This window comes from Pollicipes pollicipes, unplaced genomic scaffold, assembly GCF_011947565.3.
Source record: "Pollicipes pollicipes isolate AB1234 unplaced genomic scaffold, Ppol_2.1 Scaffold_2555;HRSCAF=2994_pilon_pilon_pilon, whole genome shotgun sequence".
NCBI classification, from domain to species: Eukaryota; Metazoa; Arthropoda; class Thecostraca; order Pollicipedomorpha; family Pollicipedidae; genus Pollicipes; species Pollicipes pollicipes.
Genome location: NW_023596136.1, coordinates 43,402,557 through 43,426,781, shown reverse-complemented (window position 1 = coordinate 43,426,781; position 24,225 = coordinate 43,402,557). Strand labels below are relative to the sequence as shown.

The window sequence follows — 24,225 nt, the reverse complement described above, 5'->3', positions numbered from 1 at the left end:
CTGGGACAACGATGTGTACCCAAGACCTTACTGTCGATTGCTATATACCTTCTGAGAGCTTGCCTTCTATCCGTGTCGTCCTAATACCGTGGATGTCAACTTTGCGACTAAAAGAAAGCCTAAAAACATGCCATTATCGGGGAAAAATGTTATCGCCACAAGTTCTGTGGAGCTTAGCACATTAACTCTGTGGGGCTTAATACATTAGCGAATATCCCCCGCAAGGCGGTCCCTCGAAGCGGGGCTTGCGGACGTGCGTTATTGCCGACGCGGTGCTGCATCAGCGACGGAGCGACCCGGAAGGCAGAGGAGGCGGCCGGCGGAGCGGCGGCATCACTCGGCAACCCAACCGCTACCCGACGGGATGCCGGCTGCGACCGAGATCACCGCCGGCCTCGTTATGGCTGCCAACTCGGCGGTGCCGGCGGTGGCTATCCTGCTGCGGCGACAGCTGCGCGAGGCGATCATGTACCGACTGCTGGCCAGCGTGGCCGCGGCTCAGGTGCTGATGGGCGTCATCACGGCCCTGGTGGGCACGCTGAGGCTGCTGCCGACGCCGCCGGGCTGGGCGTGCGCGTCACTGCTATTGCTGAGATCGGCCCTTGGCACGTCCACTGTCGTCTCGCTGCTGGCGCTGAGTGTGGAGAGGTACGTCACGGTCGTGCACGGCCTGCGCTACTTCGACATCGTCACCGACCGGCATCGGCTGCTGCTGCTCGCCGCCTCCTGGCTCGTCGCGGCGATCTTCTGGGTGTTCGGGATGGCGCTCCGCGTAGCGTTCGGGGCGGACGACAGCAGCGTGTGTGACCACTGGGAGTCCATTCCACCCGCCTTCCGAATAACCGCGTCCCTATTTGTCCTCGCAACATACCTGCCCTGCTTATGCGTCAACCTGTTCGTTGGCTTTGTCGGCTGGCGACAGGGAAAACGAATCAAATGTGATCACGCAAGTGTACGAAGCCATCCAAAGCAAAAGCTCTTCCAGCTCCAGGGCTTCTATGCCATCGCAGCCCTATCGCTGCTGTTTCTTATCTTTGTACTTCCGAACGTCGTAGCGAATCTAACCCAGGCACTGGGACTAGCCGATATGCCAGTCGTGCACAGGACCACTTCCAGTCTCCGGCTATTCGGCATGCTTACCGATGGCTGGGTTCTTCTTCTGCTCTGCCCAAAGATGATGAACGGGCGCAGGCGAATGTTTTGCCCGATCGTCTGCGGAGAACGTCCCACAGCGCAGGTGAGCACTGGTGCTGACGGATTGCGGGGACCACGCTGTGTGAGCGTGATTCATGTCGAGGGTCCAGGGCTGAACGCCGCGCATCCCAAGCACACCGGATAAGTTTCAGTGTCCACATCTGCCGGTGTTCCGCGCAAGCATGCGATGACTTCCCAGCGAAACGGGTGTACCCACGCCGAGACGATGCTGCAGTTAGCTGAGCACGGAAAAGGCTTGCCGGGTGGGAAGAGGAATCAGACACCAAAATCGTGCCGTCTAATAACACTGGCTAGTGGCATTGTTGCACAATCAAAATATAATAAGGATGTGTATTTTTACCACTGCCGAGTCCGAATACGCTGTCATCGTGTTGTCGCAGTACTACACCTTATTCTTTCTTGGTAGTCTCAAAATGCAGCCCCTGACCGCGGAAACTGCAGTTGTCGCGACTATTGTCATGATAACGGCAAAGTCTATAAAGGGAATGTTCCACATTTGTATGGTATTTTGAACTAAAATAGCCACCTTGAGGAACTTTTGACGCAGTTCACGGCCATGTCCTTTTAAGACCCGAAACGATGTGGTTCCTGAGTTACACGCCCGCCAAAAGTGAGAAAAGGTTCATTTGGAGCCTATTTCAAAGTTGCCTCTGAATTAATGACGTCATAGAACCGTCCTGGGATCGCAGCCATGCTACAGGCTGTTTTCTGCTTATGGTCTAAACAGCATGGCCGCTGGCACGTTCTGCAAGCAGCAAGATGGCAAGATGATCGGCTGTTAACAAGATTTCACTGCTGAATGCGTGTCGCAAACGTAAGCGTGAGCACTTTCGGGTTGCGCGGCACTCGTCGTCAACGGGTCATTTCTTTATTTCTAGACCACAGGTCAACGTCATAAAAAAAATGACGCCACTGTCTGCAAAAAAGTATAAAAAGTAAAAAACTGTCACTTTCCCGAAACTTGTAAGAAAGAAGACGCGACGGCAAATCTGTCCTTTTCCCCTACTGGCGTTTTTTTTTCTTGAAGAAACCTCTTGAGCCGCATCACCGTGAACCCCCGTTGGGACTTTGTTTTGAATCGAGGCTACGGTAAAATGTCGTGCTATGGCTGAAAATATGTGCGGAAATTGCGAGAAAACCTGCAATTTGCTAGCTCCGCGAGATGTGCAAGTGTGAGATCACACTGATTTGACAAAATACTGTAAATCGGGGGCTTGAAATGTGTGTGATCATGGTACTCATGGTACATGTGATCAACATGGTACATGTGATGTTGGTACTCTTTAAGTCTACTGACTCCCAATAAAATGCCATATACTGATACCTGCCTCTACCTTTATGTTTGTTTTTGGACATGACAAAGGAACCCTGGCAATCGAAGAGAAGCACTGCCACTTATGTTGCAGGGATGTACAAAGGCAAGCTGGTACTTGACTCTAATCTTGCCAACATCTTGAGCCTATTGAGGTACTACAACATGCAATTAATCCATTGCGTGCCATTATATCAGCAATTTATTTTGGCTGTACGGGCTGATGAGTGCAGCTCATTAATGTGCATGCTCAATATTGGCTCACATTATATGACTTTGCAAAATTGTCTTTCCCAAAAGAATTCTGAAAAGATAGAGCCGCATTAGTACTGATGCACATTGTACTGTCCTCACAAATTCTGTATGCAGGCTAGCATTGCTCTTGAGGCATCAATGACATAGTAACATAATGACATCACCGCAACTTGCGTGACGCTGGATGCTGGGAAAGGTGGAAAAGTATTGCTGTTGTTGTCTTGGATAGCGCTCTTTAATTTTTTTCATGCGTCTCGTGTGCACTGGCAGCTTCATCATTTCCTTGCATTTTGCCCTTCCAACTATAACTACAAGCACTTGCCATGTTTCCAGCTTTGTGCATGGTCAGCATGTTTGCAGTGTCATTTCACCACATGTAAAATTTTCCTGTTATTTTTTAGTAAAGCAGCCTGATGGCTGCAGCATGTTGCATGACTGTGGAAGTGAAAGATGTGTTTGCATCTTTCTCACCCATGTTTTATGGATTTTCAAAACAGGCTGAGCAAGTGATACAACTTGTTGGCTGTCTGCTTTTCTGAAAGTGATTTGTATATTGTATCATGTGTTTTTGGTCAGTCATATGCCAGATGGAGAGTCAATACAAGAGGGGACACTTGGCCCATCTTTGTATTACTTAATTTATTATGAAAGCAGCATAGATTGCGGCACGAAAACCATATCATTGTTCATTACGTCATGCCACAGTACAGCGCTGAGGTAGTACCGCACCTGTTGACCCGTGCCATAACACAATGTACCACATTGGTTGACTGCTCTATCAAGTCTAGGAGACCGCAGTTTTTAATTAATGAATGGCTCGTAACAACTGATTAACAATGCAAAAGGACTATCAACGGCAAGAATGTCATAGCACCACAATGGTTTCATCAGGGTTAACTATAATTTGCATAAATAATACTAAGCAAAAAAAAAAATATTCGTAGCCCAGCCTTTACCACAGCAATATCAATGCTTTGACAATCAATTCATAGCAACGTTAAAAATTCATCCATTTTCGCATTGCACTGCATTTCTAAGTACGAACAATAACGAAGGTAACTACTGTGCACATCACATGATATGAATGTCAGGACTACAGCACTGCAGGCAACGATGGATCGACAATTAGGTACTGACAAAATCACCAGCAGCACATCAGCAACAGCAGCAGTACATCATATCGTGCTTTGATATTAACAATCTGGCATAAAAGCTGGCGGTCGCTACGTAGCGTATGTCAAACAGTCCACCAAAGCTTTTCTTACAGCCAGCACCAAAAAAATCCACAATCAAACCACCCACTAATCCGTCACCTGACACAGCTCCCGCGACGAGAATGGCCGGTTGACGTCAGCTTTCGTGTGATTTGAGGTATTCTTTAGGTCTGGATGCCAGATGCTGCTCGTTATTGCTGTCGTCACAAAACCGTTCCATGACTCCATCAAACAATGGCGTAATGGGGCGGATTTTTTACCAACTTTGAAATTTCGCTTCTTAGCGTCGTTTTTGAACCTTGTAATCTTGCCAAAAGTTACAAGCAAGCTTTTCCCACCATATCTGATGCCTTCCTCAATATCCTCAAATGTGAAACATTCCTTTTACGGAAGCGTTTTGCTTAATGTGATCAATGCAGCACCTTTTTATATAATTTTCAGGTTTCAGCGCGCATCAGCCCATCTACAGCTTTGCTCAACCCAGCACCAGCATTCCGCAGCTCGGAACCAGTACTTCTCAGGTCTGGGTCGGACACATGGCCTCTCCTGTGCCGGACACACGCCGCTCCTGCGCCTGAGAAGCGACCGGTCCATTTGAGGTGATTACCTGTGACGTCATTTATAAAAAAGTGGTGCTAATTTTTGTCTGCCGGTTCTGCTGGGGTGATAGAAAGCGGGGCGGCGAGCGTCCTCGCATATGATTTTCGTGAGCTGTGGCAGTCTGAGAGGTGATTCTGTGTGGAAATTATGGCTAAGAGGGAACAAAATTTGATCGAGCCTATCAATCCTACGGGTTGTGCACGCTATGAGGAAAAGTTCACCCACAATGGCACGCGGCTGCCGGATCCATACTACCAGATTCCGGCGGAGAAGTGGTCGAGAGACCTCAGTGCGGTGCCCAGCGTTACTTTTCCAGAGGTATTTGTGTACTGTGTCCTTAAGGCGGGATTCTATGCAAATCAAGACTTGAAGGCTTACCGAGCCCTGGAGGCCCACAACCATTTTGAGAATGGAGTTGTTCAAAGCATTGGAATAGCTGAGGCAAAGCAAAATACTGTGTTCATGAAGGCGAAGGTCCTGCCGAGTCAGCGCGTTGGGCAAAAGGCTGAGCCCTATGTGGCATGGTCACCAAGCAAGAGGAACGGCGAAGTCCTTAGTACACACTGTACCTGCGTGGCTGGGTAAGTGGCATGTGTACAGCATACATCAGATGTGATAGCATGTTTAAGACATAGTGGAGCATGTTCCACATGCATTTATCAAGATTGCATAGTGTTACAATGATAAACAGTTTTTTTCACATTGACTGAGCCAAGGTGCAGGTTGAATGCACTGATACTGTGCTTGGCCCATCTTGCTCTCAAAACTCCAAGTTACTTACCCTAAACCAAAATGTTTCCTGGTAGTTTTTGTTTTGAAAACTGTTCTTTTCAAAATGTGCAATATTGTATATGAATTACTGGACCAGTGGTTTACATGGCAGAGGTGTCTAGTGCTCTTTAACATCATGACCAAGTTTAACATCATTCCATTATTTTTCAGGCTGTATGAAACCTGCAGGCATATTGCAGATGTCCTCTTCAAAGCCCAAGCTAATGTGATGCTGTGGTTTAACAAGGCATCATGCACTAGTGAGGCCTACAGGTGGAACAGCTCTGTTCGGAAGAATATAACTGCATCTAAGGTATCAGACATGGAGCTAACCCGCCTATGTGGTAAGAGAAAGAGGCCAGCTGCTGCTCAGCCCAAACCATCAGTAAATGTCCAGATCCAGGAGATCAGGGCATTTGGAGCACAGCATGGGTGTGGTTATGTAATCACTGGATGAGGCTGATGCTTCTAAAGATACTTCAGGTTTGCTATTCACTGTGGCTAAGATGTGTAATATTAGCCACCTGAATAGTTGCTCTGCTGTGTCTGATGAGTGTTGCCAACAGTTTGTAGACCGTATGCCTCTTAGTTATCAATTGGATGAGCTGGCAGCATCGGAGGCCAAAACTAGGGAGCAAAGCTCATCTTAACTCTGGTTTGACCATCGTCATGGCAGGCTAACCACCAGTATCTTTGGTGATGTGATGGCCCACATGCGTTCCCACACCAAGAGTAGTTCCCTCTTGGATCGCGTTTGCGAGGAGCAAACGGTCCTCAAAGGCATGCGGTGTCCCCCTGCTCTCCAGTGGGGGCGTGACAGCGAAGTGGTAGCTATTGGGATGCTGACGAAGGAGAAAGATTTGTCACACCTTCATGCTCGTTTTGAACGCTCCGGACTCATTGTCAAGAAGTAGCACCCATTCCTTGGCGCGAGCCCCAACGGCATGTTCATGTGCGAGTGTCCTGGTTGTCCCAATAAGCGCGTTGTGAAGGTCAAGTGTCCGTACAGTATCCGGGATAAGGGCCCTAGTGAGGCTCCGTACTTTAACTCTAACGGTCATCTCTCTCGGAGTCACAAGTATTTTGCTCAATTGCAGAGTCGGATGGCTCTGGCTTCTGTCAGTGAATGTTTGTTTGTTACCTTCACGCGAAAGGGCATTCTGCTGCTCGTCGTACCGCCAGATGACTCTTATGTAAAGAGCATGTTCAGCACCCTCCGGACATATTATGTCAAGCAGGTGCTGCCTGCAATGATCTCCAGGTAGGCCTTTGGAGATGTCAGCAGCCGCTGCTTGTCGCTTCCCGCCAGTACAGGAAAGCCGTTTTCATCTGGCACTTTACTGCAGTCGCATGTGTGCCGCGATTGCCTAGCTTGTTTCTAGTATGTTTTGTAGCAGTACAATACAGTTTGCCAAAAAGTCTCGATTAGCAATGTCTGCCTTTACGAGTTTCGGTCCACTCGCCAAATTCTGAGGACCTCCGGCCGTATGCCCCGGATGCTGGTAACGCAAGCAGCGGAAAACAAACTGTATCCTTCGTTGACCCTGCGCCGGGCTCCTGGTGACCTCCGCCCTTGTCGTGCAGTTGGCTCTGTATCGGCCGTCCTCCCTCCGGCTGACGTCGTTCTCTTTCGCCTCTTATTCCTGTTAGCCGAGGGAGGACGACGGTGGCGAAGATGATGTAATAGGATGGAAGCGTACCTAGGCAGTAGTGGTGGGGGGTGTCGGGGCTGGGGTTGGGAACACGTCGGGATCGTGCTGTGCGTGCCCGGCGCGCATGCATACTGACGCACGCCGCGCCAGGCGGATGAGGTGACAGGCGCATCCTCTACTGCCTGCGGCGGCGTCGACCACTCGCTCCCCTGTTCACCTCGACTTACGCTTATAAAATAGCGTACCGTCTTCCCTCCAGCTCTGTTAATGGTACAGTATCCGGCTACTCACTCTTGATATGTATTTGCATCGCACGAAAATGATGCAATTAAGTACACCAACAAGACAGACAGTATGTTCCAGAGCAGCTTGGCGGGTGTTCCACAAAATACTACAGCTATGACGCGCAGACGAACGGACGTGCCAGCAACGGGCGTGCGTCCTACAGAACACGACAGTGGCGGGGTACGCTGGTAACACGGAATGACACGAGGATGGCAGAGCACGGCGGCGACGGGCGCGCGGCTGACAGCACGGCGCGCCCATCAGCTTTACGACACCTTTGTGCATGTCCAATGTGCTACAACACGACACAACGAAATTATCGACTTGCGGGACTAGTTTCAGTGGTAGAGCACTATTCAGGATGCGCGGATGCCTCCTGAGACGACCGATCACACGCTCCACGTGGATTCTGACACGCGAAATGCGCCGAGACTCCTGTACTTCCCTTTGAGACATCTGCTTTTCGCCCTTGGTGAAATGGGGTGTGAGGACCCTGACGTTAAGGACGGTCATCTCATCCCTGACAAGAAAGCCCCGGCCGGCCAAGACAATGTCATATGGCTCAGCTGAGTTCTTCAGACCGCTGTCCAGAGTGATAGCTTTGTCGGTTGCTCCTCCATCCCAAGCCTCTGATACGAATGTCACTGCGCCCGATGGTGGTATGTCTAAAACAATTTTATGGTGCTAGACATAATTTTATGGCGCTATGGCTCTTATCATTGCTCCATATTTTGGCCCTTGCTACAAGTGATTTTGGCCTTTCAGTGAAAAGTTCAAAGCAATCCACAACAGCCCTAGTTTTTCTAAGCTCTGTCCCTACCAGATGAAAGCAGGATGGTAGGTTTACTCGCACAGCTTCTTTTGTTGGCCAAATTTTGAACTGTTTTTGCAGCGCTGGCTAGGATGGGTAGACATGTCGACAAGATCGTCACCATATACATCACGTTGCCATTTAGCCTGTACGCGATGTCTTTATTGCTTAAAACTAGCTTGAGTATAAGTAATAAAGCCAGTAACGCGGATTCAAATGACAAGCCATGAAACTTACTGAAGGCAGAGATGTACATGATGCCTAAAAGAAACAGAAATGCTGCAAGAGATGGGACACCAGTATAAAACTTCAGCTTCTCCTCATTCCCACGCAGTTCGTCAAATGGGCCCAAGTGAAGCTCCACAGACAAGATTGTATGGCATCTGTAGGCACGCTGTACCTAGTATCTATTGGTAAACAGGGTTATCTTACATATAAGTTATCGCTTTCAATTTTTGAGTCTACTGGTGTGCAGGGTTTGTGGCTGTTTAGTGCTTGTAAGGACAATGCAACACTGGTAATAACTGGGACAAAGTCCAAATAATGGAAATGGTTGACATTCTTTGTAAACCTTATCAGCACCAGATATATCTGGTATAAATAAGGGTTTGGATCACATCCTGAAGCGCACATAACATTGCCACAAAATGGTAAGCACATGGTATTTCATAGAGCATAGGTACAGAAACAAGATAAAAGGGCTTTGCATAAATGCTACATGTGATCAAACTGATCTCTTCTAAAAATATTCGCCTTTACTTGTAATAACATTATAAGTATTATTGGTATTGCAGAGCCTGACGCATCCAACAGCAAACATGATGACAGTTGTTCCACATTACCTTGCGCCGGCGCATAGATTTTTGCTGTTGGCAGGTGTGCTTGAGTCTGCGACCCATCAGCACCTTCACCATCTGAAACTATTCCAGTGAAGTTGAATGTGTTTTTCACATGCTCACACTTCCCAGCACCTTGGGTTGTTTCAATTGGGGAATCAACTGACACATGCTCAGTGTTGGAGGACCTTTGGAAAATCTGTGGGGCGCCATGGTAAGTTCGAAGCTTTTTCTGTGGGTCGCCAACAGACATATGACTTACAGGGAATTAAAATTTAGATGTCACATAGTCTGGGTGCTGCTTGTCTCGCCACTTGGCGGGACATCCTGAAAATAAAAATGCAATTGTTAGTGTTAGCAAGTGTAGTATTGCAGTTAAGTATCAAATAGTTGTGGATAAAACGGTAAGTATATCAAGTTTTCACATAAGGCCATAAGCCAATCAATGTCATATATGGAGTAAATCCACCAAACCAGTAACAGTTATGCTAATGTGAGGCATGAGGCATCCTGGTGGCCGAAGCTACAACCTTCAGCCGATAGGTATGGCATTATAGTGACGTCGTGCAAAGTGATATTACCAGTAAAACTATGAACTAGTTTGAAGGAAACCCAAGCCCTCTTAAACAACCTTTCCTAGGCTGCAGCAGTGAAAACTTTACTGTGACCAGTGCCGCTAAACTTAAACAGTCTGTATGTAATCCATGACAGTTAGGATCATTTCGGTTTACCGGTTTAGCGTTTGAGCAATTCATAAGATAAAATCTTGACCTGTGTTATACGTACCAGACACGAAATGCGTGAAACATATCTTAGCGTCCTTGTACGGCTCTCCTTTCCTTCGGATCGCCGCCAGTCAAAGCCTTCTCCGCTCCTGATCGCGTTAGGAGTTAGGAATGAGGAAGAATCTTAACTCTTTAAATTTTCCTTCACGCTATTGCTGGTGCAACCAAAAGCATAGCAAGGTGGCATGATTGCAGGTCAAGAAAGCAAATAACCCTGGCTCTAACAGTTCTTTACCACCCTGGCTCTAACGGATTTCTCAAGGCCTTAGAATTCGGATTTCTTCGGCCTTGAGCTCCAACCAAGGCATAAATGCACTGTTGAGATGGAGTTATATTGTGACGCATCACCCCATTCTGGATTGTCGCATTTGATGACGTCACCAATCGGGGAATATAATGACTTCTATGTTGGACGACTCCTCCTGTGTTGGATACGCGGTCACCCCAGCGCCGGACACGCACCCACTCCAGTACTGGACACGCGGCTTCTCCTGTCTCCGACACGCCGCTGCTGGAACACACAGCTGCGCCCGGCAGTCTGCTGCTGTGTCCGTCACGCGTCCACGCGTTTGCTCGACTCGCGGCAGCTTCTGTTTCAGCCCCATCACATAACGCTTACAGGCCTTGTCGCTCAACAGAAGACGCCCTGGTTGACGCTGTGGAGTGGACGGCATGTTGGATTGACGTTCGTCACACCATCGCCGTCGCCTTATTCAATGTCAGCCGCGCCATTCATGGTGCTTTTCGAATCGCGCGACCACATTCTGGAGCCGCCTGCCGTCGACCATCGCTGCCCTCTCCCACCGGCAAGGAGCTTCGTACCGGGCTGGACGATGTACTTGCTATATAACATGGTTTACGGTGCGTGTCAACGGCGGAATTGTTGACAATGCATGACTGTGGTCGCACCGTTGTCATTTTGAACAGTGCACGCATATTTCGGTTGTTCTTGCATCGAACCAAACGATAAGCCGCTTGTTAGAATGTTTCGTGAAAAGAATTAGCATGGAAGAAGGCCATTTTAGTCACACTCATTCATAATAAGGCTATCGCCTCAGATTTACGGATTGAAAGTACTCTAATGACAAGATCAGGGCCTGTCAGTAACCTAAAAATCGGTCTGCCAACTTGATCATGTTACAATAAGGAAGTCACGGCGCCAAATGCTTTTTCCATTGCTTGAGCGGAATAATTTTTTTTCGAGGGATTTCAATCCATGGCTCAAGCTCTCAAGACGAAGGGAGAGGCATCGTTCTCCGCTATACTTTTTCCGGGGGCCTTTGAAGCGATCAGCAATGGGGCGGTCCAGTCAGTATCTGCAGATGATGATGATCACGCATCTGCAGATGGTGCTGCCTGTCTACCGTCATCAGCCAAATGATGTTGGAACACTAGTGAGATACGTCGTGTCTGGGTGAATTAAAGGATATTTGGCTTGGTAGAGATAGTACCTAGAATCGAATAAGTTGGTATCATCTAGATGGAATCTTTTATTTTTGCTCGCTGGTATGTCGGGCGTTCCTCAACACGCGCTCGGGTGAGGGGGTCAAATTGACCCCCGAAGGTTTTTCTCGATTTCTTTTCCTAGCGGCACGGCGTAGCCACGCCAAATTTTGCATAGCTGTCGACAATTGAATAGCGGACCGTTTTGCATCAGCAATTTAGATGTACTGTGTAAGGTCGCTGACCTATGGCAGGTCAAAGTCAAGCCATGGTTTCAGCGAAGGCAACTTCTAGGGAATCGTTCAATCAGATCTGACAACGGGGTGTTAGACGAAGCCATACATATCTGAGATGCTTTCTTAGGCAACACAACAGTTGGATGAGTAAATCAAATTGACCTAAGGTCAGGTATGAATGTTAAACCAACGTCCAAACCAACCTGTTTTGTTTCTCTAGGGCTTGCTGTATGGGATAGTTTCTGGTTCTCATTCCGAGTTTATTGATAGCAGGAACCGCATTATACATCTTCCATGGGCTTCTTAGAGGTCAGAATAGGTCATTCACCTAAAATGACCCAGGTCAACGTTTTGTTTTAGGAGCACACTGCCTAGCGTTATCTTTGTCGCTTAGTCGAATGCAAAACTCAAAGCAATCTTGTATGATTTTGGTCACCTTGACCTTCAAAAGGTCAAACAAGGTCATTCACCCGAAATGAAAATGTGACCTTTTGCTTAGAAACGTCATCTACATTCTGGGGGCACTTTGGAGACCGGCCTGGAACTTGACCTTGTTTGACCTTTGTTGAGCCGAAAGTCATGACCTAGGAATCTGAAACTTTGACTTAAGTGAGTTCACGTACAGGTCAATGCACCCTATAGATTTGGTGTCTCAAGCTTCCTCAGTTACCGAGATCTCAGCGGGGCGGGTCAAACAGACCCCCCACCCGAGCGAAAGGTATCTAGCCGGCGACCCGGAAGCGTGTTAAGAGTTGCAGCTCGTAACGCAGCTGGCAGTCATCCGTTTACTGTAAATCGAGCAATCAAGTCATGCATGAAAAACAATGTTCCATGCTCTTGAGACTCATGGCTTAGCTTTTTCTAAGTAATGATGTGTAGTTCGGGAGGCTCGTTGACAAAGCTCAGGTGGGATAGCAAAGTGTAGACTCAGACTTAGCCGGCATTCCAACATCAATTTCCCTTCAGCGAAGGAATAATGCCATATTGTTTTGGAGCTTTCCCAAGTTATGGAGCTCCTCGCAGTTTTCATAATAGGTTTAGCAGCGACTGGTGATAGCTTCTCTAAGTGGAAGTGGCAGTGATATGAAGCAGTGATGCCATAACCCTCTGATGGCATCCTTTAGTTGGAAATACGGATAACACAGAGTTTGCAGGGCGTTCGCATGCAGCACCATATCTTCGCTGGATCTCCTCAGCACAAGGTAATCCACCGCGCTCCCGTAGCTATATCAAGTGCTAAGATAGCTAGAGCCAATAAATCCGCATGGTGTGTTGACCTTGATGCGAACTTACTTGTGTCCAAATTTGGCGTTCTTGGAGCATAACCGTCTGGTCAAATAAGACCAAACAAGATAAAACTCCAGATCCATGTCCAAAGTGCTCTCAGATCTCCTAATGTAACTGCCTTGAACCTAGATATCCGTTCTAAACAAAATTTCGCCTTCGTTCATTCAAGACCAGTGACGTTATTTGACCTTTATAAGATCATGATGACCAAGCACCTACGAGATTGTGTTGGCTATTTAATTGGAGTAAGCGTAAAGGATTACGCTAGGCGGTATGTTTCTTAAAAACATGTTGATCTGGGTCATCTTAGGTAAGTGACCTACTCTGACCTTTCAGAAGACCATGAATAGACTGATACCCCTGAAATTATCTTCACTGATCGCCACGGCCTGACCTTAATCTGCCATGGTTCAGTGACTTTACAAGCCACATCAGTTTTACATAATCATATCTGTGTTTCAATTATCTATCGCTATGTAATGTTTGGCGCAGTTGCGCAACGCCTTTAGAAAAATATTCCAGAAAAGTATTCGGGGAGGGGCATCTTGACCCTCCTGCGAGCAGTCGTTGACATCGCTGAGCTATCTAACCACATCCTAGACAATGGGAGAACAGTTCGCATGTACCAGCAATTCCGCTTTTTTTGCGACGGGGGACGACTGAGGTTATAAAAAAGAACAGAACAGACAAAATATGATCAAAGGTACCAAACTGAATGCAGTTAAATGGCACCTAAACAGAAGTAAATATACCCGGTTCCTTTGGAAATGCACACGCGTAGTCCTTATCAACGCATCACAATATCGTTCTTGCTTGAGTTTAGCACGCCAAAGGGCATTAATGTTCAATGTTTTGGCGCAACATTGCAGACGACATTGCTAGGACGGTGGCTTCCTTTGAGCCAGCCGATACCGGAGGCAATGCGACCTTCTGAGATCTCAGCAACTAAGAGAGCTAGAGGCCCTTAATTCGAAGGGTTAGCTGGCCTGTACGTGAACTACCTAGTGTCAAAGTTTGAGGTTTCTAGGTCATGACCTTAGAGTCAAATAAGGTAAAACGAGGTCAGACTTCAGATTGGTGTTTAAAGTACCCCAAGACTTTTCCATGCAGCCACCATAACCTTAAATACTTATTCCATAAAAGGTCACGTGTGTCCAGTTGGGGTCGGTGGCCTTGTTTAACTTAAAGCCCATGATAACCAAAATCTGCAAGAGGGTTTTGATTTTTGCATTTAATCGTCATATGCAGTCAACGTCAAGGGGTACGCCAGGCGGCATGTTCCGGAAACAAAGCGTCGACCTTGGTCATTTTAGGCCAGTGACCTATTCTGATCCTAAAGGGGTCCGTATAAGAAGCGTAATGCGGTTCCTGTTATCAACAAAATTGAAAATAAGCAGAAAGTGCCCAATACAGCAAACTCTAGAGGAAAAGGCTGGTTTTGACCTCGGTCTGATCTTCATATTTGACCCTGATCTGACCTTCATATTTGACCAATTTAGGTCGATGAAACTTATAAATTCAGTTGTTATGTTGCCTAAGAATCTATTTAGAGATGTATGGTTTTGTCTAACGCTTCGCTGCTGTACTTGAAACTCGTTTCGGAAGGCATGACATTGGCTCTTTCTCAGCTCATTGCTTGCGCACCTATTGCTTTCGCTTGGGTGAGAAGGTCATGATACCGCTGCTTGATGGTGACAAAATTAGTGCTTGCAAAATTCAAAGCATGTTAAAATTGTGCGACTGGCCGATCCGGGCCAAGCCGGGCAGCTAAAGCTATAAAATGTGCAGCTAGCCGACAATAAATGACAGTCGCTATCATCGGCTTCGGGTCCGTTTACTCCTCCTTCATTATCAACTGCTGGAGATAATCAACAGCACCGGTGGACCCGTGAACATAGACAGGCTCACCACCAAAATTCGCCTGGTGGTGAGCCTGGTGATGAGCCTGGAAGTAAGCCTGTAAGCCTGGTGGCGAGCCTGGTGGTGAGCCTGGTGGTGAGCCTGGTGTAACCCGGGAAGTAAGCCTGGTGGTGAGCCTAGTGGTGAGCCTGGTGGTGAGCCTGGCGATAAGCTTGGTGGTAAGTCTGGCAGTGAGCCTCATCACCACGGGTTCACATTCAGTGCGGATGGTTGAGCCCGTGAATGTACACACTGATACCTGAGGTTAGCGACTGCAGGCACAAAATACAGCTGACGGCACCTGCTTACGTGGACGATTCCGCGCAAGGACACCCGAATCTTTGGTGTTGAGGTGGTCTGTGTTGCTTGCGTGGTTTTCACGCTAACCAACGGCCAGCATCTTACCTACACGATCTTGCGATCGATTCAGTTTCAGTGTACTTTTAATTTTTTCACGGCCATCCTTCCACCTGTATTTAGAAGCGCGTTCCAGTCGGAGAAACTTATGGACTTTGCGGCTGCCGCGCTCCAACCGGACACTTTCAGAACTGATGGTGTAGATGTCGCCACTTGGCGGTATACTTCGTCCAAATCTTGAAATCCTCGCGGAATGTCGGCAAACAAAGACTACCATGTCATTTGCACAGTTTCGAATAAATTCAACATATTTAAAAAAAACAGATTCTAAGCAAGAACATGCGACATTATCAAGGCACACCCTGATGACTGTAAAAAGGCAAGTCCTGCGTAGTTCGGTTACATGCTCCTGGACCGCATGCTCTTGGACCAGGGGGCACTTAACGGAGGACCATCCGTCCCTTTCTTCCTCTATCTCGCTTCATTTGCATCCTCGCGACACCCCGCTTGTCCGAAGCAGGATGCACGCATCAGCCACGAGTGAACCGAAAGCCCTGTGGGAAGAGAGACCCCGACCGGGTACCCAGCGCAGATGCGCGGCTTGAAGCACGGCGGCTGGCCTCCCGGGCGCACGTAAGTCTACCCACCGGTAAACATTTTCCCTCATCCCATAGTCCTGGAACGATTATTTCTTGTCGAAAGGGCTGTAATCTAAACAACCAACCAACCAAACTTAATAGAGGACTGCCATGGCTTGCAACGGGAGTTAAATATTTTGTGAGCGAGCTCCAGCCACATTGACAGCACCTGCATACTGCAAACAGACTAACAGACCTCGAATGCACTAAATAGATACGGCACCCAGCACATCATTGAGCCATCTAGTTTGGTTCGCGCCGGTAAACCCTGGTGAAAACATTAAAAAAAAACACAAAACACATCCAACAAATCCGCGCTATCATTCAGCAAGCGTCCTGAACCCCTTCACCTGGCATGTTTATGAATGTTATCAGGAGCTAGCAATGATCTCGTGTCACGTGAAAAAAGACTTGAAGCATTCTCAATTTTCCAAGACTTTTTTCTTGAACGGATCAAAAACGACATCACAAACGGCATGTGCGGCTATGCCATCATCTGATGGCTAAGTCAAAATTTGGTACTACCTGGGCCAAAACAGAGACCGATTGATGCAAATATGTGGCGTTCGCCAGAGTCGCAGGACGCGCGAGGTGAGGCAACCGTCACTTAGCACTGCACAGTTAACTGAATGGTCGTAGAGGGCTCCTTCGTTTCTGCCGTCATGAGTGACTTAGCTCATTTGGATCAGCTCCGAACCTTTCCCCCTTGAGAGAATTTTTGACGCGGCCGCGGTGGTTACTAGCTGCAATTCGTTTTGGAGTCCACAACTTCGTGAATTTCTAACTTCCGTGCTGGCGCGTAATAAGAGGCCAGGCAACAACAATGGGGATCTCAATTCGAACTTATTTTGCACATTTGTATGCAAACTTTTGCACACGAACTTTTGTCAAGAGAACTTTATCATATTTCACTAACACTGGCGTGCGAACTTTGCGCACGTACCTTCGACATCGGTATACACCTGCGAACATCTTCGTCATCACCTTTTTTCTTGCGGAATATTTTACCCACAAACTTTAACCTATGCGCGACTTTCACGCTACGCATTTTTGACGTCATAAACATAACACCCACGCATCCTGTCCCGAAAAAGCTTTTCTGGCGATCATTTTTCGTACAAACGTTCTCCATACGCACTTCTTTCGCATCGCCTGATAAATCCCGCTGGGCGATGCACGCCGGCAAGTGGCGTCATCTCTACTATTAGTTCTGAAGATCTCCGCTTGGGGCGCGGCAACCGCAGACTGCGGCGGTCGACCAAATGGACTCTGCGCTGAAAAAAGAAAAACGGCTCGAAGGATGATCATATAACAACGGTACACTGCTAAGATAACCATACATAGCTGAAAGTAAAAACTAAACCAAATCGTTGTGCAAAATCTGGTAGGCAGCCGGTATGTCGCGGCGGAAGTTGGTTGCATTGTGACCGCCTACACACAAACATCTGGTGCGCTAACTTTTGGCAATATGATGGCATATCATGACCTCCACGTGGAAATATCTATATTTTTGCGAACAGACATACAATAGTTGTGGTTTATCTTAAAGCATATTAGCTGAAGATGATTTTCCAAATAAAAGCAAAGACGCATTTAGCTCATATACAGATCCACCATGCACCTGGGTGCATTTGCATAGCTGACAAAGTATTATCACGCAGACCAAACGTCCAAGCCACCACGAGAACGAACACATGATTAGGTTGGTTTGAAATAATCACCCAGCCTTCAGGAGATCTACGATCCTCGCTGTGTTTACTGCCCAGCTCCCTTTCTCGACAAGATCCACTTAGGGTCAAGACCTTTTAGCGTTCAGCTCCGTCTGCAGGCCGAGTTTATTATGTATATCATTATTTTATGACCAAGCTGCCAATTATTCCCTTTCCTCAGCATACTGGGAGAAGGAAACACTTTTGTAACAATCCAGTCATGAAATAGTGCCAGATATTGTTTCGAGTTTCGGGCAATACATATATTGCGTGCTTATAATGTGCTTAATGACGTGGGGTGAGTGCTGGCGGCCAGTGATGTTACAGTTATTGTTTATGTGTATGAGGCTCAGCTAAAAGTGGTGGACACCAGGGGCACTACACCCAGATGTGTGTCACTTCACTCAGTATAATTGGACCCTTGGTCCAATCATGTTATGTTTAACTGAGTGCCTGGAATATCAGGTTACGGGAACATTTCTGTTTAACACGCGCCCGGCTGAGGGTGTAAGTGGTCGGTCCTCCCCCTCCCCCCCCCCCCGCCGGAGGTTTTTCCAGAATAACTTTCGAACGACGCGGCACAGCCGCGCCAAACTTGAAAAAAGCTGCAGCCGAATAAACAGCCGTTCTTTTGGTATAAAAATAAATGTGCCTTGTAAGGTCGCTGACCTATGTCAGGTCACAGTTGGCACATGGCTGCCATCAGAGGCAATTCCCAAGGGATGGTTCAGTCTGATGCAACAGCGGAGTGTGAGACAACGCCTAACATTTCTGCGATGGTTTCTGAGGTAACTATGCTGTTGAGTGCAAGATTACAACTAGTTTCATAGACCCCCAATCAGCTATGCAAATCAGACAGAGATGAAAACCAACCGCTCGGTTCCTGGACTACTTGTGTTATGAGGTAAATTTTCTGTTCATTCTTAATTTGTTTATCACAATGGCATTAATAGGCAATTCATTTAGACTTCATCAAGACCGGAGCGAACCACTGACCTTAATTGACGCCAATTAACCTGTTGTTTTTAAGAATATACCGCCTGGTGTAGTTCTAGACAATTATTGAAATTGAAATACGAAGTCGATCTCAAATGTTTTTGGTCACCCTGAAGTTCTGAAGATCAAATAAAGGCAATGACCTGAAATAAATATCAGTGATGTTTCGCTTCGAAGAGGTATGTGGGTTAAAGGTGGTTGCATGATAATGTCTGTGGTTACATTGGAAACAAATGTGGAGCTTGACTTCATTTAGCCTTATTTAACCCGAAAGTTATTACCTAGGGGCGTCACAGTTGAACGCAGATGATATGATGTAAGGCCTACTTGCCTTGTGAATTTGTTGTATCTAGCTTCCTTAGTTCTTTAAATCTCAGTGGGGTGAATGTGAAGCCCCTCCCGAACGCGTCGCATTTAACCGGCCCCCCGTGCCCGCGTTTTAACAGGCTCTCGAATGAGATTTAATTTCTCGCCCGGAAGGTTTTTCCGGAGTGATTTTTAAAAGGCGCGGAGCAACCGCACCAAATTTTGCACGGCTGTAGACACTTGAATGGCAGATTGTTCGATATCAAAAATTGAGATGTACCTCGTAAGGTCGCTGATCTAGAGCAGATCAAATTCAGAACATGAATTTAGCAAAGACAGTTTCTAGGGATTCTTTCAATAAGATGCAACAACGGAGTGTTGCACCAAGTCAAACATCTCTGAGATGGCTTCTTAAGCAACACGCCAATCGAATTAACAAATTTCATTGACATATGATCAGATATGAAGGTCAGATCAACATCAAAACCAGACTTTTTACTCTAGAGCTTGCTGTATGGGGTAGTTCCTGGGGTTCATTCTGGACTTACTGATAACGGAAACCGTATTATACCTATTCCATGGACGTAATATAAGTAAGATTTGGTACTGATCTAAAATGACCCAGGTCAACATTCTGCCTTTAGAAAAATCCTGCCTGGTGTTATCCTTGACGCTTATTCAAATGCAAAAATTGAGCTATTTTGTATGATTTTGGTCACTATGACCTTAAAATGATAAAAAAACATCACTGACCTGAAATGGGCACCAGTGCTCTTTTGCTTAGAACAGGTATCTAGGTGCACGGTGGTTGCATGAAACGGTCTGCGGGCACTTTGGACACCAATCTGGGGTTCGACCTTTCTGACATCATTTGACATAAGTCATGACCAGGAGCCTTAAATTAAGACACCAATTTCGTGCACAGGCCAACACACCTCATGGATTTGCTGTTTCTAGCGTTCTTAATTTCTGAGATCTCAGGGGTTTGACCTGCTGAATTGACCGAATAAATTAAAATTGAGCAGGTTGTTGAGTGCTTTTGCAAGGAACGTAATTCACATAGATAAGACAATAATAGTAGCCTCATTCTTCGGAGAATGAAACAGGAGAATGGATATATGGATGCGTTGATATTTTGGAAACATGCCTTTATCGAAACGAAAAGCAGAAGTGAAATAACAGGAAAAGCAAAACTATCAACACATCGGTATCTCCATTCTTCTGTTTTTTTCTCCGAGGAATAAGTCTATTGCCACTGGCTTATCGAATTGAAATTGAATTGAAATCGCCCCCCCCCCCCCCCCCACCCGAGCGAAGGGTGTTCAACCGGGCACCCGCGCGCGCGCCAAACGGCGTCCTTTCAGAGGCCACGTTTTGTCCTCTTAGAGGCTGAGGTCGTAACATTTATACTCAACAAGAAGAAATAGTCAAAACACTAGGGGGTTCGTTCTATCCGACTGAAAAAATGCTTGGATGTTTGCGATACATAAATAGGCCTATAGGCGTATCTATTGTGAGCGTATTGTGAACATCCAGCAGCTCCAGAGACGTTGCCTATATTGCTTTTTCACGCTGCCTACGGGCCTGTCACGTGGGCCAGAGTAAATCCAGTGGTGCTATCTCGTAAAGGCGGCTCACCAGGGAGCCCGAAGACGGCTGTATCCATAAGACAACCAATCAGTTGACAGCTGCTACTCAGCAGTGGAAACGAGTTGTCGCTACTAAAATAAATTGTAGGCTCTTTAACGTGCTGAAATGGTTTTTTCTTCTACATGCAGCGGATATCTCTTCCGTGGTGATAGCAAAACCGAAAACTCTGCCTCACAAGGAAAGACTACCAAATACTCCTCTGGCGCTCACATTGTATGCAAGGAGCGGGTTTATGCACGTCTGGTCCAGATTTTCTGGTATGAAAATTCAGTTTCCCTTATGGTACCGCACGTTTCATAGCATTTGCTTTGATATCCAAAGTTTTAGCATCGTTGAAACGGCGAGGAACGTCCTGGTGCTGGTTAGGTTGTAGTGTTGTCGAGATGGTTCTTTTAAATATATAGCCCGAGTCTTTTGATTCGACGGTTTGTTGGGAGCGGCGTCCCGTCAGGCACTGCCGGTTGCATGAGCCCTGACCCCACCATCCGAGCGCTAAATTCCGGGTTAACGGCAAAATTCTGCGGCGAAAGCTTAACGTGCCACATGCTTGGCACGTTCCGTCCCACCCTCTGACGTCAGTAATCCTTTAGCACGGCCGCTGCCACAGGCCGTGGAGCATTCCAATGGCCGGCAAATAGCGAGCGACTTCCGAGCGTGCAAAACATGCGAGCAACTCCAGCCTGCTCTCCGCTACGAGGCGCGAAAGAGGCTGGCTCTCTAACCCACTGAGAGATCGGGACATACGACCTGCTGAAACTCAGTCAGTCCCGCTAATCAGGGAGCTAAAATCGCTTTTGAACTAGGGTGGAAGTGAAAAATTCCATCGGAAAAAGACCGTGCGGGAGTGAAAAAATCAATTCACAAAAGACGGAACTTATGAGCTCGTGACGGATGTTTTAACAAACAAATACATCTATTTCGCGTTGGCATGGACGTAATATCAGAAACCTGACAAAAATATCTCGTTTTTTAATATCTTAGGCCATTAAAGTGAAACAGAATACATTAACACGCGCTCGGGTGGGGGGGGGGACAAATTGACCCCCCCGAGGGCTTTTCCCAAATGGTTTTTGAAAGGCGCGGCGTAGTCGCGCCACATTTTGCATAGCTGTAAAAAATTGCATAGCGGATCGTTTGACATACAAATTTTAGATGTACCTTGTAAGGTTGCTGACCTATGACAGGTCAAAGTCTGCCCATGGTTTCAGCGAAGGCAAATTCCAGGGAATCGTTCAATCTGGTACAACAACGGAGTGTTTGACGAAGACGTACATATCTGAGGTGCTTTCTTAGGCACCACAAATATTGAATGAGCAAGTTACGTTGACCTATGGTCAGGTATGATGGTCAGACCAATTTCAAAACCAACCTGATTTATTACTCTAGGGCTTGCTGCATGGGATAGTTTCTGGTGCTCATTTCGAATTTATTGACAGCAGGAACTGCATTATACATTTTCAGTTGACTTATTAAAGATCAGAACAGGCCATTGACCTAAGACGACCCGAGTCGAACATTTTGTTTTAGGAACACACCGCCTAGCGTAATTTTTGTCGCTTATTCAAACAAAAACGCAGAGCAGTCTTGTATCATTTTGGTTACCATGACTTTCAAAGGGTCAAACAAGGTCAATGACCTCAAATGGGCTTGTAACCTTTGGCTTAGGGACAGTTGCCTAGGTTCTGGGGCGCTTTGGAGACCAACCTGGAGTTTGACCTTGTTTGACCTTATTCGACCTGAAGGTCATGACCTAGGAGGCTGAAACCGTAACTTAAGTGAGTTCGCGTATAGGTCAAGACACCCTGTAAATTTGGTGTCTCTAGCTTCCTTAGTTCACGAGATCTCAGAGGGGGGGGGGGTTCAAAATGACCCCCACACCCGAGCGAAGGGTGTCTGGCCGGCCAACCGGGCGTGTGTTAAAACATAGTAATTTCATGACAGTATTATGAGCATAACAAATTATTAACACCAACAATTTGATGCTGCACTTTTCAATTCCCCTCCACAGCACTTTTAAACAAAACAAAGCGAAGGAATTCAATAACAATATAACAACAGAAAATTTAACAAGCATAAAACACTTAAACATAAAAATATTGGACCCCTACACATCAGCCCATCACCAAGTCAAACACAATAGACATACTTCTGGCTTCTGTTAAGGTGGGGTCAGGGAAAACAAACATTTTGTCACTGTTTCTCACAAAATACCAATGCTTATTTTCATGAAAGTAGCCTATGCCTAACCTAAAGAGGCCGTACATCATCTCATCCTGTATAACCAATTTGTATCACAGCGGCAGTTGTGAGTTACTGATTCTTGCACAATTCCTATTGTCACTTGCCACGCAATTGACCAACTTAGCCTAACTTAGAGTAGCCCATATGATGAACATCATCTCAACTCACCTCTCTGTTGACAGCAGCACTTGTGATAAAAACATGATATTTAAAGCTAGTTTTTGGCTGGTTTCAACTTGCATTTTTATTCAGTTCATTTGTGCATGCTTGTTGACATTGGACAAAGTTAACAACATGCAAATCAAAACACTTTAAATCACTTTGAACAACTTATTTTGATTGTCATGGTTAGCCTATGTCAAGGCCAATAATGGGTATGCTACACAAAACAATCTCTTCTCCAAAAATAACATAACTTTTAGATGGCCATGCCAGTATTGCTGCTTGCCTTTTCAGCTGCAACAAATACATCCATTTGGGCTTCTTTATTCATATTTAATGACAAAGTTTGAGATGTTGGCTTCACATTATAAATGGGGTGGTCTGACTATTTGCTACATACCAATATTTAACACATATTATAATTGCTAAGCATCTTAAAGTATCCCTGTGTTAAAAATATAGTGCATATATACAGTACAGTCATTTGCCGGTCAGCAAACCGTGACAACTATAGCAAACATCTGGTTAAAGCAGCCATGAGGGACCACTTTAAGAACTTTGGGGCAGATGACCAAGAATATGGAACAAAATAAGCCCATTGCATGCCTTGTGGCATCTTAATTTGTCTTATGGCAAAACTCGATGCATTCAAACAGAAAATGGCTAGCTCCGGTTACCAATCATGTGTTGAAAGCAGGTAAGGCAAGCAATTACTTGGCCCAGAGGAGACTTGCCGGCTTCTTCCTGCTCCCCCCCCCAAAAAAAAAATTGAGTACCTTTTGCATGGTCTGCTGGCACGCAGAATCATCCGACTCACCTACGAAATATAAATATCAATCATGCCCACCAACCTTCCAGATTAAATTCCGAAACAAGAGGTGCGCATGATAAACATCTCCCGAGGGCAGAATTTGTTCATGAGACATTTCTGTATTAGCTGCGTCTGGTCTGTCCTAAGGCTCCATGTGGCAGAATATTCTAATGCTGCCATATAGAGGCAGCATTCGGGAAGGCCATTCTAAGCCTTGCCAAGTAGCCTGGTAAGTCAGACACTCAAAAAGCTTGGATTTAACCTTATTGAGCACCACCATGAACCAAGAAAACAGTTAACCGAAGGTTTAAGAGGGCAAAAATGGCGTTAAAAGTAAGTTCCGTGCTTCAAATTGTCTCCTTCATTCCCTGTGAATTGTTCACGCTTGGGTTTATATCAAACATGCTTGGGCGGCTGGCGAATTAGTCCAATTTATGAATGAAATAAGAACAAGGTTGCAGTTGGAGCATCTTGCTGAGAAATTGGTCAACATTTTAAGCAGCAGATGGATGGTAGAAAGAATAAAGTGGTGTCACACTGGTATGATACCAAGAAAAACATAAGTAGGTAAATAAACAGACAAACTGGTATTTTTCTTGCAAAATTTTGTCACCAGCTGATTTGGCTTAAAATCTGTTAATATAAGTGTTCAAGTGGTGATATTCATCTCGTGACTTTAATTTAAAAGAAATTTCTTGAACTTTTCACTCGTGCATTTCGGGAGCGATGTAATATAGTGGTCAAGTTTCCTCAG

The 24,225-nt window shown here is 46.3% G+C and overlaps 1 protein-coding gene across 1 annotated transcript in view; it reads left to right on the top strand.

Annotated features, from left to right (window-relative positions):
- Window positions 1–364: 364 nt before the first annotated feature.
- The window catches only part of LOC119101589 (uncharacterized), an 86,545-nt gene continuing 62,684 nt past the window's right edge, over window positions 365–24,225 (top strand). The window contains exon 1 of the mRNA XM_037224941.1: window positions 365–803. Within this exon, the coding sequence (XP_037080836.1) occupies window positions 365–803 (439 nt within the window). The remainder of the gene's footprint in view (window positions 804–24,225) is intronic.